This window comes from Scyliorhinus canicula, chromosome 8 (genome assembly GCF_902713615.1).
Source record: "Scyliorhinus canicula chromosome 8, sScyCan1.1, whole genome shotgun sequence".
Lineage (NCBI taxonomy): Eukaryota > Metazoa > Chordata > Chondrichthyes > Carcharhiniformes > Scyliorhinidae > Scyliorhinus > Scyliorhinus canicula.
The window spans coordinates 110,340,746-110,358,384 of NC_052153.1; the positions used below are offsets into that span (position 1 = coordinate 110,340,746).

A 17,639-nucleotide genomic window follows, 5' to 3' on the forward strand; every position below is an offset into this window, starting at 1 on the left:
CTGGCACAACCAAATAAAAGCAGCGCAGCCCCCTTCAAAAGCAAGCGGACATCAGAGAGAGAGAAAGCCCAAGGAAAGGAAATTCCAAATTCAAAACTTAAAAAAAAATTTTTAAAAACCAATTCATTTTTTTTCCAATACAGGGACAATTTAGCATGGCCAATCCACCTATCCTGCATATCTTTGGACTGGGGGGTTGAGACCCACACAGACACGGGTAGAATGTGCAAACTTCACACGGACAGTGTCCCGGAGCCGGGAGCGATCCTGGGTCCTCGGTGCCCTGCTAACCACTGCGCCACCGTGCCGTCCACATCCGAAACTCAATCATTTGCCGTATCCTGTCGTATTTTCAGCCTTATAGTCCAGGTGCAAATTGGCCTTAGCAGTTAACTATGTATCTGTATGAACCCTACCAAATACCCCAGACGATGAATATGTTAATCTTCTCCTCAAAGTGATTATTTAAACAGTACATCCTGATGCTGAATGTGTGCACTTGGATTCTTTCCTCAAAATCTTCAATGACATGCTAAGCCCTTTATCCGACCTGAAATCCAATTTTATCTTTCACATTTGTTCTGAAATTTACCTTGTAGTATGTGGTGTCGCTGAACATATCCATGATTTTATCAAAGGTTTTAACATCTTCTTTCTTCACAGTCAATGACTGTGAAGGCGAGTTTGTCTCACTGTGGAACACATTGTATTGCAAATGAAGTGGGTACTGAAGTTTCTGAAATAAATCAGTACAGCAATTAGTTCATTCCATTTCAGAGACATAATAGCCTATTCCTTTCACAAGCAAGTACAATTGACCCCATTCTGGCCTCTATCTCATCCGTTTAATTTCCGAATCCAAAATTCTACGTAGTTTGTTGTTGACACCCGTATCTCTACTGTTCATAGCTAGCCTTTATTTTGTTTTCTTCTTGATATATTTTTGGTATTTTCCCCTGATTTGGGCCATAGCATTGCTAACCTAACCATCAACCCCAGTCATTCCAGCTTTTAGTTTAGTCAATATACATAGCGATTATCAGTTTTGCTATGAATCTGTTTTACTTCCATATCATCCTGTTGAAAATCAATCTTATTTTATAATGCTGTACCTTCCTGATTTGATAAAACCTGCTCATGAAGTCACAGTTTTGGAACATTTACTTCTTGGGAACTCAAATTTCAAGAGAGGAGAAATGAAAGAACCATAGAAAATTACAACAGACTTGCAATAAAGTAGCATTTAATTATCTTTCTCTACAACAATTCCAGTAACCATGATTACCCCTCAAAGCAGATTTTGTTTTGCATTTGTCTTTAAAAGTTAATAGGTGAAAATGTCATTATTCTATCATGCATCTGCTCCAATTTCCAACCCATGCGCATTGTTTTCCTGGTCCCATTCTTACCTCATTCGTAACAGACACCAGTGGGCAAATGTTCTGAGGTATCCATTCCTGGTTTACAGGAGGGGAAGAATTTACGTGTTATGACACTCGGCCACCTGTTTCCTATCTTTCCAATTCTGCTAATACACCTTAGTCTATGCTGTTGTTATCTTAACATTTGAATATTCCAGAGCTGTCTAGCTGGTCTTTCTACATCAAAGTTGCAAAGAATTACAACTTATACAAAAAGCTGCACCTCATTATTCAAGCCTCACTGGCAGACTTGTGTTCATTTTGAAATTATTGTCCATGGGTTATATTTTCCTCCGGAGCACCCGGAGGAAACCCACGCACACAGGGGGAGGATGTGCAGACTCCACACAGACAGTGACCCAGCCGGGAATCGAACCTGGGACCCTGGAGCTGTGAAGCATTTATGCTAACCACCATGCTACCCTGCTGCCTAGGTGTCGTTCCTAATTTGCCTATTGATTGGGGGAGATTTTTTATTCAGAAATGACTTGGCTGAGGAAAAGATATTATTGTGTCTAATGGTTTCAGGAAAGCCAGGACAAATTAGAGTCTGCTGAAACTAAAATTATATAGGAAAAGCTGGGCAGCATCAAAAGTTACTCAAAATTCTGCAAATCTGTGTTAGCTTAATATATCAACTAAGGATCTGTCCAAACAGTCTGAAACTCGAATCTGTTCATTTTAAAAGGAGCATCAGGCTAAAAAGGAAAATTTCATGGTATTTGGGAAAGCTTTTGTGGTGAATGTAATATATGTTAATATATATGTTAATTCACACTGTTGTTGTCAGCGCAGTAGCGCTGTCCTACCACTAGGGGGAGTAGCGCTGGGAGCACTTAGGAACTTGTACTGGGCTCCACCCTTGGTTCCGCCCACGACTCCTCCCCCTAGTGCAGCTGTATAAGTACCCGTGTCCAGAGTCAGCCTGGGTCACTACGAGTTCATCGACAGGTAACAGGCTGGCTCTGAAGTTAGTTGATTAAAGCCTAGATTCACATCGGAAACACGTGTCTGGTGAATTGATGGTTCCATCAATTTAATCGACTTAAGAACTGTAAAGATCGATTATGGAATCGGCCCTCAAGCCTGGACGCCTGGAACTCAACCCGCAGGATGCAGAGGCTAAAGAAATCTTCTCCCACTGGATCCGGTGCTTCAAGGCCTACCTGGCCGAAGCGAGCACAACCAAAATTACAGAGGATCAGAAGCTAAGTCTACTGCACGCGAGGGTGAGCCACAGAATCTCGACGCAACTAACCTTGGCCAGTTCATATACTGCGGCGCTAGCAGTTCTCGAAAAAATGTATGTAAGGCCCATTAATTAAGTTTACGCTCGCCATGTGTTCACGACTCGCCGTCAGCGGCCTACGGAATCACTCGCCGAATTCCTAAGAGAACTTAACAATTTGTCCAATGACTGTAATTACCAAGCGGATACCGCGGCTGAACACAGGGAATTGGCGGTACGCATTGTTTTTGTAGCGAGCCTCAGGTCTAACTATGTGCGCCAACGACTGCTGGAAAAGGGGGCCCAGGACTTAGAAACGACTGTGGAAGCTGAGACCACGATGGAGGTCTCCTTCCGCAGCCTTAACTCGTTCCCCGCGGACCCCGCGACCCAATCAGGGAATTGACTTAGACCATCGACTCCCCCAGGCCTGTGCTACGCGGCCGCCCAGCCACCATGCTGCCCCAGCCAGCCACTATGCTGCCCCAACCAGCCACTATGCTGCAGCAGCCTGCCATTTTTGCGGCCAGAATCAGCACCCGCGGCAGCACTGTCCGGCCCACAACGCGACCTGCAGCAGCTGCGGGTGAAAAGAGCATTACGCAAGTGTGTGCCTCGTTAAAAGGGCCCCAGCTTCCAACTCCCCAGCGACTCGCAGTAACCGCTCCCCTCACTCGCAGCCCTTGGGGCCCGAAACGCTGCGGCCTATGCCCCGACTCCGCCCCCTCCAGTCATGTGCGATCCACGGGGGCGGCCATCTTGGAAAACCTCCACCACGCGGCCGGCCACGTGCGATTCATGGGGGCCGCCATCTTGGACACCATTTTCCTCGCCGCCCGCCATGCGCGACTCATGGGTGCCGCCATCTTGGATGCCATCTTCCTCGCCGCCCGCCACGTGCGATCCATGGGCCCGATCAGCATCTCCGCGCTCAGACAACTCAGCAGAGGAATTCGAACTAAACTATGAACTCAGAGGGCAGTCATCACAGGGCCACTCCAGCACAGCTGATCAAGCCGCCGACTACCCGCAACTCAGTGCAGTCACCCTGGACCAATCACGACCAAAGAATCTACGAAACTCGATGGCAGAGGTCCATATCAACGGGTACAAAACGCCATGCCTCTTCGACTCCGGGAGCACAGAGAGCTTCATACATCCAGACCTGGTAAGACGCTGTTCGCTCCCCGTTTTCCCCGCGCAGCAAAGATCGTGCTTGCTTCAGGCTCCCACTCGGTCCAGATCCAGGGGCACACCGCCGCGACACTCACAATCCAAGGCGCTAGCTACTCGAAATTTAAACTCTACGTTTTGCCCGAACTCTGCGCGCCACTCTTATTAGGCCTAGACTTCCAATGCAACCTCAAGAGCCTCACCCTCAGCTTCGGAGGGCCCCTGCCCCCACTCACGATCTGCAGCCTCGCTACGCTGCGAATTCCCCCCCCTCCTCTCTTTGCCAATCTCACTAAGGACTGTAAACCTGTAGCCACTCGTAGCAGGCGGTATATCCTGCAGGATAGGGTATTTGTCAGAGCAGAGGTCCGAAGGCTACTCAGTGAGGGGATTATAGAGGCCAGCAATAGTCCCTGGAGAGCTCAGGTGGTGGTCGTTAAGACCGGGGAAACATTCTGTATGGTGGTCGACTACAGTCAGACTATAAATAGATTTACGCTCCTCGACGCGTATCCCCTCCCCAGGATTGCAGACATGGTAAACCAGATCGCCCAGTACCGGCTCTTTTCCATGGTGGATCTGAAATCTGCATACCACCAGCTCCCAATCCGCCCGGAGGACCGCCACTACACGGCATTCGAGGCCGATGGCCGCCACTTCCATTTCTTCCGGGTCCCCTTCGGCGTCACTAACGGGGTTTCGGTGTTCCAACGAGCAATGGACCGAATGGTGGACCAGTACGGGCTGCGGGCCACGTTTCCGTACTTGGACAATGTCACCATCTGCGGCTATGACCAGCAGGACCACGACGCTGACCTCCACCGTTTTCTCCAGACGGCACAGAAACTGAACCTCACGTACAACAAGGAGAAATGTGTTTTCCGCACATCCAGACTAGCCATCCTCGGCTATGTCGTGGAAAACGGAGTCCTGGGCCCCGACCCGGACCGTATGCGCCCCCTCTTAGAACTCCCTCCCCCTCATTGTCCCAAGGCCCTCAAACGGTGCCTGGGATTTTTTTCCTACTACGCCCAGTGGGTCCCTCAATATGCGGACAAAGCCCGCCCACTCTTTAGGACCACACGATTTCCCCTGTCAGCCGAGGCACGCCAGGCCTTCGACGGCATCAAGGAGGACATCGCCAAAGTAGCCATGCAGGCGGTGGATGAATCCACCCCATTTCAGGGAGAGAGCGATGCCTCAGAGGTAGCTCTTGCAGCCACGTTAAATCAGGCAGGGAGACAAGTTGCATTATCTCCCGTACCCGCTCCGCTTCAGAACTCCGACACTCTTCAGTCAAGAAAGAAGCACAAGCCATTGTGGAGGCTATCCGTCACTGGAGGCACTACTTCACAGGTAGGAGGTTCACCCTCATCACCGACCAAAGATCGGTTGCCTTCATGTTCGACAACTCGCAAAGGGGCAAAATAAAAAACGATAAAATTCTGAGGTGGAGGATCGAACTCTCCACCTACAATTACGATATCAAATATCGACCCGGGAAGTTCAATGAGCCTCCGGATGCCCTATCCCGCGGGACATGCGCCAGCGCGCAGATCGACCGATTAAAAAGCATCTACAATGACCTCTGCCACCCGGGGGTCACCCGGCTCCCCCACTACATTAGGGCCCGAAACCTGCCTTTCTCCAATGAGGAGGTAAAAGCGGTCACCAGGGACTGTCCGATCTGTGTGGGGTGCAAACCGCACTTCTCTAGACCAGTCAGAGCCCACCTGGTCAAGGCTTCTAGGCCCTTTGAACGCCTCGCGATTGATTTCAAAGGGCCACTCCCCTCAACTAACAAGAACGTTTACTTCTTAAATGTCGTAGACGAGTTCTCCTGTTTTCCATTCGCTATCCCGTGCCCTGACATGACCTCCCACACAGTCATTAGGGCCCTGCATAGCATCTTCACCCTGTTCGGTTTCCCCAGCTACGTACACAGCGACCGGGGTTCGTCCTTTATGAGCGACGAGCTGCGTCAGTACCTGCTCGAAAAGGGCATTGCCTCGAGCAGGACTACCAGCTACAACCCCAGGGGGAACGGGCAGGTGGAAAGGGAGAACGCGACGGTCTGGAAGACCGTCCTACTGACCCTCCGGTCGAGAAAGTTCCAAGTCTCCCAGTGGCAGGAAGTCCTCCCAAACGCGCTCCATGCTATTAGGTCCCTTTTGTGTACGGCGACCAACCAGACCCCTCACGAGAGGCTCTTCATTTTTTCCAGGGACACTACCACGGGGGTCTCACTTCCGGCATGGCTGAGGACGCCGGGCCCCGTACTCCTGAGGAAACACGTCAGGGCGCACAAAACCGACCCCCTTGTTGAGAAGGTGCGCCTGCTCCACTCCAACCCCCAGTACGCATTCGTCGAGTTCCCTGACGGCCGTCAGGACACTATCCCTCCGGGATCTGGCACCCGCCGGATCCAGCGCCCCCCCCTACCCCCACAGAAGGATCTCTCACCCTGCACCCCATGCTGCCGCCCCCTTGCGCTCCCGAGCGCACGAGCTCGCTCCACCAGTTCCGCGCCCCCGCGCCGGCCAGCCCACAGCGCCCCCAGTCCCCGGTCGAACCAGGAGAGTATGAAGCTCGGATACAACCCTCCCTGGAGTCCCCCATCGTACGCCAGCACACCACACCCATCCAGCCACCGCAAGAGGCTGCAACCCCGGTGCTCTGCAGATCTCAGCGGACAATTCGACCGCCGGACAGACTGACTTGATAGACTAGACCACCACCCCCGCCGGATTTGATTTTTGTGAAGGGGTGAATGTGGTGAATGTAATATATGTTAATATATATGTTAATTCACACTGTTATTGTAAGCGCAGTAGCACTGTCCTACCACTAGGGGGAGTAGCGCTGGGAGCACTTAGGAACTTGTACTGGGCTCCACCCTTGGTTCCGCCCATGACTCCTCCCCCTAGTGCAGCTGTATAAGTACCCGTGTCCAGAGTCAGCCTGGGTCACTATGAGTTCATCGACAGGTAACAGGCTGGATCTGAAGTAAGTTGATTAAAGCCTAGATTCACATCGGAAACACGTGTCTGGTGAATTGATGGTTCCATCAGCTTTAAATCACATGAATGAAAAATTTGGAAAACATATGAGCCAGATGAGGCAAATCAGATGGCAATTCCCCCAAAGTTAATGATGAAATGATAAAGTGACGAAATGATGAAACAGAGACAAAGCATGCTCTAAAGCAGAGTGGATAAGCCCAGTTCAGAGCTGACACTATAGAATGTGAAGAAAGAGTGCTCTTGAACGTAAATTAAAACTTCAAAACAGACAATAACTGTTGATAGAAAGGAATTAGACAAAGTTCAGACATAGTGGAGATAAAATTAAATGAATAATAAGAAACTTTGTGAACTAAATGAAAAGGACAATGAAGCTTTCTTAGCTAAATGTCAGCATAAGTTTAATAAAGACTCACTTGTGTTCATGGGAGAGGGTGGGATGGGATGTGATGTCCACCCCCTTAGCCAGTCCTCCTAGTCAATGAACCTGGAGGCGATTAGAGCCTCCCATGTGCTTTGGCCCTGATGTACACGTTGTGCAGCCTCTTGTGCCTGCCCAGGTCCCATGTCCTGCCCAACCTTTCCCTCCCCTGCATCCTCCTCATTGGATGAGAACTGAGCACGATGTTGTGCCGAACTTTTATCCTCGGTTAATCATAGAATTTTGGACACTAAGGGCAATTTATCATGGCCAATCCACCCAACCTGCACATCTTTGGACTGTGGGAGGAAACCGGAGCACCCGGAGGAAACCCACACACACACGGGGAGGATGTGCAGACTCCACACTGACAGTGACCCAAGTCGAAATCGAACTTGGGACCCTGGAGCTGTGAAGCAATTGTGCTATCCACAATGCTACCGTGCTGCCCTTAAGAAGAAATTAATCTACACTCCATTATTCTACCCTAATCCATGTACCTATCCAATAGCCGCTTGAAGGTCCCTAACGTTTCCGATTCAACTACTTCCACAGGCAGTGCATTCCATGCCCCCACTACTCTCTGGGTAAAGAACCTACCTCTGACATCCCCCCATATCTTCCACCATTTATCTTAAATTTATGTCCCCTTGTAATGGTGTGTTCCACCCGGGGAAAAAGTCTCTGGCTGTCTACTCTATCTATTCCCCTGATCATCTTATAAACCTCTATCAAGTCGCCCTCATCCTTCTCCGTTCTAATGAGAAAAGGCCTAGTACCCTCAACCTATCCTCGTAAGACCTATTCTCCATTCCAGGCAACATCCTGGTAAATCTCCTTTGCACCTTTTCCAAAGCTTCCACATCCTTCCTAAAATTAGGTGACCAGAACTGCACACAATACTCCAAATGTGGCCTGACCAAGGTTTTGTACAGCTGCATCATCACCTCACGGCTCTTAAATTCAATCCCTCTGCTAATGAATGCTAGCACACCATAGGCCTTCTTCACAGCTCTATCCACTTGAGTGGCAACTTTCAAAGATCTATGAACATAGACCCCAAGATCTCTCTGCTCCTCCACATTGCCAAGAACCCTACCGTTAACCCTGTATTCCGCATTCATAGTTGTCCTTCCAAAATGGACAACCTCACACTTGTCAGGGTTAAACTCCATCTGCCACTTCTCTGCCTAGCTCAGCATCCTATCTATGTCTCTTTGAAGCCAACAACAGCCCTCTTCACTATCCACAACTCCACCAATCTTCGTATCATCTGCAAATTTACTGACCCACCCATCAACTCCCTCATCCAAGTCGTTAATGAAAATCACAAACAGCAGAGGACCCAGAACTGATCACTGCGGTACTCCACTGGTAACTGAGCTCCAGGCTGAATATTTGCCATCCACCACCACTCTCTGACTTCTATCGGTTAGCCAGTTCGTTATCCAACTGACCAAATTTCCCACTATCCCATGCCTCCTTACTTTCTGCATAAGCCTACCATGGGGAACCTTATCAAATGCCTCACTAAAATCCATGTACACCACATCCACTGCTTTACCTTAATCCACATGCTTGGTCACCTTCTCAAAGAAGTCAATAAGACTTGTAAGGTAAGACCTACCCCTCACAAATCCATGCTGACTATCCCTAATCAAGCAGTGTCTTTCCAGATGCTCAGAAATACTATCCCTCAGTACCCTTTCCATTACTTTGACTACCACCGAAGTAAGACTAAATGGCCTGTAATTCCCAGGGTTATCCCGATTCCCTTTTTTGAACAGGGGCACGACATTCGCCACTCTCCAATCCTCTGGTACCACCCCTATTGACAGCGAGGTTGAAAAGATCATTGCCAACGGCTCTGCAATTTCATTTCTTGCCTCCCATAGAATCCTTGGATACATCCCGTCAGGCCCGGGGGACTTGTCTATCCTCAAGTTTTTCAAAACGCCCAACACATCTTCCTTCCTGACAAGTATCTCCTCGAGCTTACAAGTTTGTTTCACACTGTCCTCTCCAACAATATGGCCCCTCTCGTTTGTAAATGCTGAAGAAAAATACTTGTTCAAGACCTCTCCTATCTCTTCAGACTCAATACACAACCTCCCGCTACTGTCCTTGATCGGACTTACCCTCGCTCTAGTCATTCTCATATTTCTCACATATGTGTAAAAGGCCTTGGGGTTTTCCTTGATCCTACACAGGGTACTGTTGGCTGGTCCTGCCCTTTCCAGCAGCATGCTCAGCAGCCCCTGTCCTATGCCCCCCTGTCAGGGCTGCAATGGGCATTGCCCTTGGGTGGGTCAAGTGATGCCCCACCGGCAAATGATGTCCAAATGGGGAGGGATGGTGTGGTGGAATGTGCAGTGTGGGGGTGTTGGATGGGGGGGGGGGGGGGGGGGGGGGGTGGAGTGCAGTGGTGGCCGGTGTCACTCTGCAAAAGCACGGGCCAAGGTGGGTGGTCAGTGGGGTGCGCAGGAAGATGGCTTCCTTGCAGGCCGCGGCAATGGCAGTCCATGCCTGGACACCGGCCCAATATCATGGGCAGGTTACCCCGGCCTCACAGCCCATTCCACCCCTCCTACCCTCCCGTCACTGCCCGCCACCACCCCAGCTCCCACCCTAGCAGCACCCCCCCCCCATCCCCAGCCAGCCCAGCCAGTGTCAGGACCGGCAGCCCATGGTCGCACGTCTTCCTGTCCTGCCTCCGTTCTCTCTCATCATCCACGCGCCGGTTTCCCAATTTTTAAAAGCACAGGTAAACCTCGCCATCAGGAATTCCCCCTGGTGGAGTCGGAGCATCGTGGAGGTCCCAGTGAATACTGGGTTAGTCTCGCTAATGATATATAAACAGCATTTCTCTGTATATGCTAAGTGGAACTGATTGACGCCGATGTAGAGGCACTGGAGAATTGTGATTTGGCATGAACCCGGCGTCTGCCACGATTCTGCCGTCAAAACTGATTCTCCGCCCAATCGTCTTTCTCAATTTCCATGTCGGCCAACAGAGAATCCGGCCCATGATTTTTGCATTTTCTAATCTCTCTGGCTGAGAACAATTTAGTATTGCATGTTTTATATAAGTGAGGTTTGTAAGTATTTTATTATAACTCTCTTCATCTCAATACATTTCTGGGAATGTTTTGTGAGGGCCTCGAAGAATCCAGCACCAGTTTGTAGAGTCAAACAGAAAGTAACTTTACTTACAAGAATATGAACACAGGGCCAGTAGTTCATTCCTGGTTCCTTCTCTAACCGGTACCACACTGGCTAGCTCTATTTATTCAGCTGCATTGTTAATGATTGCCCCACCCTCCTCTCATTGGGCGAGCCGATTTTCCCCAGCCAATAACATCTGGGCGGGTTAGAACAGGATGTGAAAGTAATGGACGGCATGGTAGCACAGTGGTTAGAACTGTTGCTTCATTGTGCCTGGGACCCCGGTTCATCTTGGATCACTGTCTGCTTGGAGTCTGCACATTCTCCCTGCGTCTGTGTGGGTTTCCTCTGGGTGTTCTGGTTTCCTCCTACAAGTCCCGAAAGATGTTAAGCCACTTGTGACACAAATAAAGATTATTATTATTAATGGTGAGAAGTTGCCATTTTTTTCATAATTAGGTGAAGTGCAATTCTGTTCCCTTGGAATATGGCTACTACAATGCCAAGAATTGAACAACTGAGGGTGAATTTTATACCCCACTCAACTGGTTGTTTGAAGGTGGGGGCATGTAAAATAAAGTAGGTTGCCAACCTTCCAGCTCCTAGCATACCCTGACCTGTCCCCCAGATTACAGGGCAATGGTTAAGACAGTCTGCCCATCATTAGACTGATTGAGACCCTGAGGTGGACAATTAATTGCCACTTAATTGCCTCATAGCATCTCCACCACAATTTTCTGTCTGCCTGGGAAGGCCGCATCCTGGCAACAGCCTGGTAGCTTTCATTACGTGGGGTGCTGGCAAGCAGGAGGAAGGTACCTTCTTCGCAGGGTCCCTTGTGACTACTGGGGCACCCCTCACTTCTGAGCTCATTTCGTCCATGAGATTGTCCGTAGGCCGGGCAGTCGGCAATACTCTCTTCAGGTGCTCCTGGGCCTAGAGAGCTGTTAACCAGTCAGATTGATCAGGACCTCTGTTAAGGTGGCATTAAGGGCTGGAAATCCCACCCTGCACTAATTAAGGCTGTCCCAATGTATTAGCACTGCAGGGCAGCCAGACTGCACATTGTTGAGGTGCCTTTGGCCAGCAGGGTGGCGGGTGGGAGGTGGGAGGGGGTGGGTAGGGGAAATTCATTCCACCTCCCCCGTTCATAAAGTCCACTTCCATCTTTTTTTTACATTAATTATCAAATTGTATTTATTATTCATTAAAAATAATTTAAATACTGACATACAAACAATTTGATCTTCATTACTTTCTTCAGTATATGCCAACTTTCAGTACTAACAAATTTAATTGGTTGTTAATTGAAAACATATTTGAACTGAAAATCTATATCTAATAATAAAGTACTGACTTTGAAATACGTAGTACAATGTCTAGCCAATTAAATTAAAGGTTCAGTTTGTAAAATGTGCCCTTTAATGAGGGACTCAAATTGAACACCAATAATATATTTTTTTTAACTACCAGTTTTCATGCAGCAGATTAAATTACTCCCCAGTTTATGGGATACATTAATATATTTAATCCTAGTTACATCCAAGTATAGTTCTGGTTCTAATTTGTGACTGTTTTATAGGTTAAGCTTGCGAGTCCAAAAGCATTTCTATCCCTCATGCCTCAAGCATTTAATGCCTCTTCCAGGTAGGGCGTCCAAAATTCATTACAATATTCAAAATGTGATTCAATTTATAATCTCTACAATGCAAAGTTAACTTGTTACAACTTCTAATCAACTCACAATGCATTTTGTACATGCTGAGTTTGTTGATGCCGGCTTCACTTTGACTGGAAGCTTTCAGAGAATGTTTATTAACCAAATATAAGCTTTATAACTTTACTGCTGAACTCCCTTATATTTCATTCAATTGAGGAAGACCCAGTTAAACATCGGGGGATGGGTTCTCCGTTTTGGAGACTAAGTCCCCACGCCGGCGTGAAAACAGTGGTCATTTACGCAGGAAACTGGCGCAAAATGGCCACTGATTCACCATTTTGCTGGGACCAGAAGGCAGGCAGTAGAGAGCTCACAGCTCTAGCTGCCGATACGGCATGCAGCACTTCTGGTTTCGTGGCCGCTCATGCGCAGGGCGTACTCCATGGCGGACTCAACCCGCAGACCTGGACCGCTAAAGTTGTGCCCCTCCCTCGGTCGCTCGCGCACCCCAGACCGCATGCCCACATTGCCCACAGCCCCGAGTGAAGCCCCCCTGCCCATGAATCGGCCCTCCCCCGACTGTGGCAGCGCCGGACTGAGTCCACAGTCGCCACGTGAGGATCCCAGACATTGTGAGCACACGTAACCCACGCAATCGGGAGGTCGTCCGCTCAGCAACGGAGCATCCGAGAGTAGGCCGCTTTTCAGGGGGCGGAGAATCCAAAAACCGGTGCCACTCTCGATATGGTCGTAAAAACGGTTTCTCCGCTCCGGCGCCAAACACGATTTTGGTGTCAAGGAGTGGAGAATCTAGCCCCGCATGTTCTCCAACTCAAGAATATCCATCCTTACCTTAATCTTTGCAAACATTTCCATGGTGCCAGAACTGAAGAATTGTTTTCCATAGACTATCTCATCATCTCGATACGACCTACCAATTAACCCTCCATCACAAGCATTTTCTTCAGAAATGGGCTGGGATTCTCCAATCCTGCGGCCAAGTTTTGACGCCAGCATGAAAAATGGCGTGAGCCACTCCGGCATCCACGGGCCTCATCTGGCAGCTATCCACCCGTTCCCAGGGGGCTAGTACGGCACCGGTGTGGTCTCCGCAGCTCCGGCGCCCGAAAGCCAACGCGCCACAGCTGCCGCGAGTTTGCGCATGCGCGACACCCGGGCAATATGGCAGACCCTACAGGGGCCCGGTACAGAGGAACATAGGCCCCCACGGAACCAGCCCACCTGCCGATTGGTAGGCCCCGATCGCGGACCAGGCCACCGTGGAAGCCCCCCTGGACCATACATAACCCATGCCGGTGGGACCCGACCGAACTCGGCGAGCACTCGACCCCTAGAGGCCCGGAGAATCTCCGGGCGGCTACTTTCAACGGCCACCGACCGACGCAGCGATGATCCTGCGGGCGGCCGAGTATTGGCGTCGGAGAATCTGCGAGCAGGCGTCAGGGTGGTGTGGCGCGATTCTCGTGACCCCCCGGGAATTCTCCGACCCGGCGCGGGGTCGGAGAATCCCGGCCATGATCTGTAGTTTTACTTTTTTGAATATTGGAATATTGTTAATTATCATTACGCTCTCAGCTAGAATTTCTGCATTTTTGGGTCTCCAATTTAATGTCAGATGTAGCACTCTTGGCTTGTGCAGAATTTTCCGACAAAGAACAGCAGAGTGAAATGTTCGGTGGGAAAATCGGTGCAATTACCGGCGGCTCCGACGGCACAATCCACTCCACAACTTTCAGGCTCTTTGAAAATGTTTATTTTCCCCACATGTAAAACACCGCACCTAAGGTGTGAGGCATTGCCCGCCCCAGGGGTCATCGGAGCACTTTAATCAAGGGCGCTGTGCATTTAAATGGCTCCACAGCACTTGCTGTCATTCAAGCCAGGAGGATGGTAGTGAGGAAACCTCCTCCATGATTCTCAACATACCTCTCCATTCATCTGAGGAAGGAGCAGTGCTCCGTAAGCTCGTGTTTGAAACAAACCTGTTGGACTTTAACCTGGTGTTGTAAGACTTCTTACTATGAGTCTCAGAGGGAGATGTTTTCTGGACACCATGGAGAGGAGGCGGCCAACAATAAGCTCCCTTGCTGATAGGGGGCAGTTCAGGAAGGTGATAAATCGCTCCTGGGTGACGGTCACAGCATTGGCCAGTGCCAGCAGCCTGCACAAGAAGATGGGGGTGCAAGGCCACAAAAGATGGTCAACCTCCTCCGATCAGCCAGGGTAAGTGCTCCTTTCTCCTCTCTGCAATCCGCCATTCTGTCACCCACCCGGAATGTCACCTCTATTCCACATGCTGCCACCATGCAGGGCCCGAGCATTCAACCTCCTAACAGCATCTTCAAACCCACCCTGGCACTCCTCATCATGACCCCTACCTGCTTAAGCACAATTCCCACACGTGCCAGGTATCATTGACATCTGACCCAACAGGTGTCCAGCTTACATTGTCACCATTCCTGCGACTGCAAGCCCAAATGTAGGAGTCCAAAAACCCTCTGTCACAGGATATATTGCCGGCAATGCGTGGCACCTAGGCCAACACTACAAGGGTGGCGTCCGCATTGGAAAACCTGGGGCAAGAGGTCAAATCCATGATGGGAGGAGAACTCTAAAACATGGGTCAGTCCCAGGGAACCATGGCTGAGGGATTCAACATCATGGTGTAGACAATGGTGGGCCTCCAGGATACTCCAGCTACCCTCCATCCCATCAAGTAACCCAAGGGCCCTCCAGCACCTGGAGAGAGGAAGATCTACTAGAGCACCTCCCAGGCGACCCTAGGAGAGCCTAACTAATCTGAATCTCTTCTTCCTGAAACTGGTACAACTGAGGCTTAGCCGGAAGAACAGGATGAAGTGACAACACCAGTGTCATCTGAAAGTAGGCCAGGGTCATCCAGGTCCCAGCCCTCCAAAGGACGCCTGCCAAGGGCAGCTCGGGCAACAGGGTGTAGAAGGCAGCAGGCCACCTCCACCTTAGATGTGCATCCTGGGAACACACCCAGGTGTAGTGGGAGGATTCGCAAGGCAAAGGAGTTGTAGGGGCACAGGGTAGACATGGGTGAAGTTAGGCACAGGTAGGTTGGAGTAATTATAACTTGTTACATTGGCACCTGTCACTTAATTAAATGTTAGTGCTGCTCACCACCTTAATGCCTCACATTCTTGAACTGTCTTGCAGAGCACTTCTCCCCATTGGGACACAATTGAGCTCACTGGCTCTCAATGCAGTCTGGCGACTGAAAGACTTTAGGAATATCAGATGCTAAGCAGTTGGCAATTTTAGAGTTAAAAGCCTGGGGTTAGGGTGTGTTTTGCGGCAATGGTCATGTTTGTTAGAGAACAGTTCTGTTTTGCAGGGTGATTTTAGCAGCCAGAGTTGAAATTGGCAAAGGAATGTGTTTTCAGTCTGCATTAATGGACTGTGGTTTGACTGGGAAAGTCCTTGGGGAGTTAATGTGCTTAGCAGCTTGTGTATCCGCGCCAGAGTGATGTCACGTCTGGTGGGGGGCAGGGAGGGGGGGCAGGGGTTATTCAGCGAGGGTTGAAGATGCAACATTAACCACATATTAAAATGCAGCCAAATCGAAGCAAATTAGGTTCTCACCATTCCTGGGCATGAACCTGATTGCGTCATCGGGGAGCGACATATAATATCACGTTCCAAAATCTCGTCGATGCAAATCCCGTTTTTGGCCTCTTGTGAGACTTTGCGGTCATGGCGGGATTTTGCGACCACGGCTAAAGGACCCACTAAATCCCATCCTCAGAGTCAGAAGGTAGTGTATTCTAAAACACCGCTCTAGGGTTTCCGGTACTAGCCTGATGTTTCAGTGCAGTCCTAAAGGAGAGCTGTACTGTCAGTGGTGTCTATAAAATTAGATGTTCAATTAAATATTAACTGAGGCCTTGATTGACTTCTCAGAAAGGCCTAAAAGATTCCACAGCACTATATCAAGGAAGTGCAGGAACATTTCTCCTGATTCCATAATCAAAACTTATTTCAGAATCAACATCACTGAAACAAAGGAGATACTTATTATTTTTTCCACAATATGTATCTTTCAACTACATAACTCCTCTTTCTCCTTGTGAAAAAGCAATTTGGTGCCACATTTGCCAAAAATTCAATAAATTCCTTTAAAAAGTAAGTCTTACAACACCAGGTTAAAGTCCAACATGTTTGTTTCAAACACGGAGGGGGGTAGGGGCGGTGGGGAGGGGGGTAGGGGTGGTGGGGGGTAGGGGCGTTGGAGGGGGTGGGGTGGTGGGGGGGGTTTGTGGGCAGCGGCGTGCAGAGAGGGGGGGAGGCGACGGATGCCCGGGGCCAACGCACCGTTGCCCCCCCTCTGCACGCCGCTGCCCCCTACCCCAACCCCCCCCCTCACCACCCCTACCTCCCTCCAACGCCCCTACCCCCCTCACCACCCCTACCCCCCAACCACCCCTACCCCCTCCAACGCCCCTACCCCCCTCACCACCCCTACCCCCCTCCCCACCAGCCCTACCCCCCTCCAACGCCGCCCCCATCTCTCGCAATGCCGCAACCCCCCCCTCGCAACCCCGCAACCCCCCCTCAACCCCCCCATCATCGCCGCAACCCCCCACCCTCAACGCCGCAACCCCCCACCCTCTCAATGCCGCAAACCCCCCTCAACCCCCCCTCATCGCCGCAACCCCCCCCATCGCCGCAACCCCCCACCCTCAACGCCGCAACCCCCCACCCTCTCAACGCCGCAACCCCCCCTCGCAACGCCGCAACCCCCCCCTCTCCTCTCCTCTCAACTCAACGCCGTAACCCCCTCCCCCCTCTCCTCTCAACGCAGGTAACCCCCCTCTCCCCGCTCCTCTCCTCTCAACGCCGCAACCGCCCCCTCCCTCCCTCCCCCTCCCCCTCTCCCTCCCTCCCTCTCCCCCTCTCCCTCCCTCTCCCCCTCCCTCTCCCCCTCTCCCTCCCTCCCTCTTCCTCTCCCTCCCTCCCTCTCCCCCTCTCCCTCCCTCCCTCTCCCTCCCTCCCTCTCCCCCCTCCCTCCCTCCCTCTCCCCCTCTCAACTCCGCAACCCCCCCCCACAAACGCCGGGTCTTTCTCTTTTCCTCTCCCCCCCCAAACGCCGGGTCTCTCCCTTCTCCTCCCCCCCCCAAACGCCGGGTCTTTCTTTCTCCTCCCCCCCCCCCCCAAAGGCCGGGTCTCTCTTCCTCCCCCCCCCCCCCCCCCGCCGCCGGGTCTCTCTTCCTCCTCCCCCCCACCCAAACGCCAGGTCTCTCTTCCTCCTTTCCCCCCCCCCTCCCCCAACGCCGGGTCTCTCTTCCTCCTCCCTCCCCCCCCAAACGCCAGGTCTCTCTTCCTCCTCCCCCCCCCCCCCCCCCCCCAACGCCGGGTCTCTCTTCCTCCTTTCCCCCCCCCCCCCCCAACGCCGGGTCTCTCTTCCTCCCCCCCCTCCCCCAAACGCCAGGTCTCTCTTCCTCCTCCCCCCCCCCCCCCCCCCCCCCCAACGCCGGGTCTCTCTTCCTCCCCCCCCTCCCCC

The 17,639-nt window shown here is 51.1% G+C and overlaps 1 protein-coding gene across 1 annotated transcript in view; it reads right to left on the minus strand.

Annotated features, from left to right (window-relative positions):
- Positions 1-17,639, minus strand: part of LOC119970440 (aminopeptidase Q-like) — a 239,078-nt gene that overhangs the window by 134,610 nt on the left and 86,829 nt on the right. Inside the window, exon 7 of the mRNA XM_038805049.1 lies at positions 593-736. Within this exon, the coding sequence (XP_038660977.1) occupies positions 593-736 (144 nt within the window). The remainder of the gene's footprint in view (positions 1-592; positions 737-17,639) is intronic.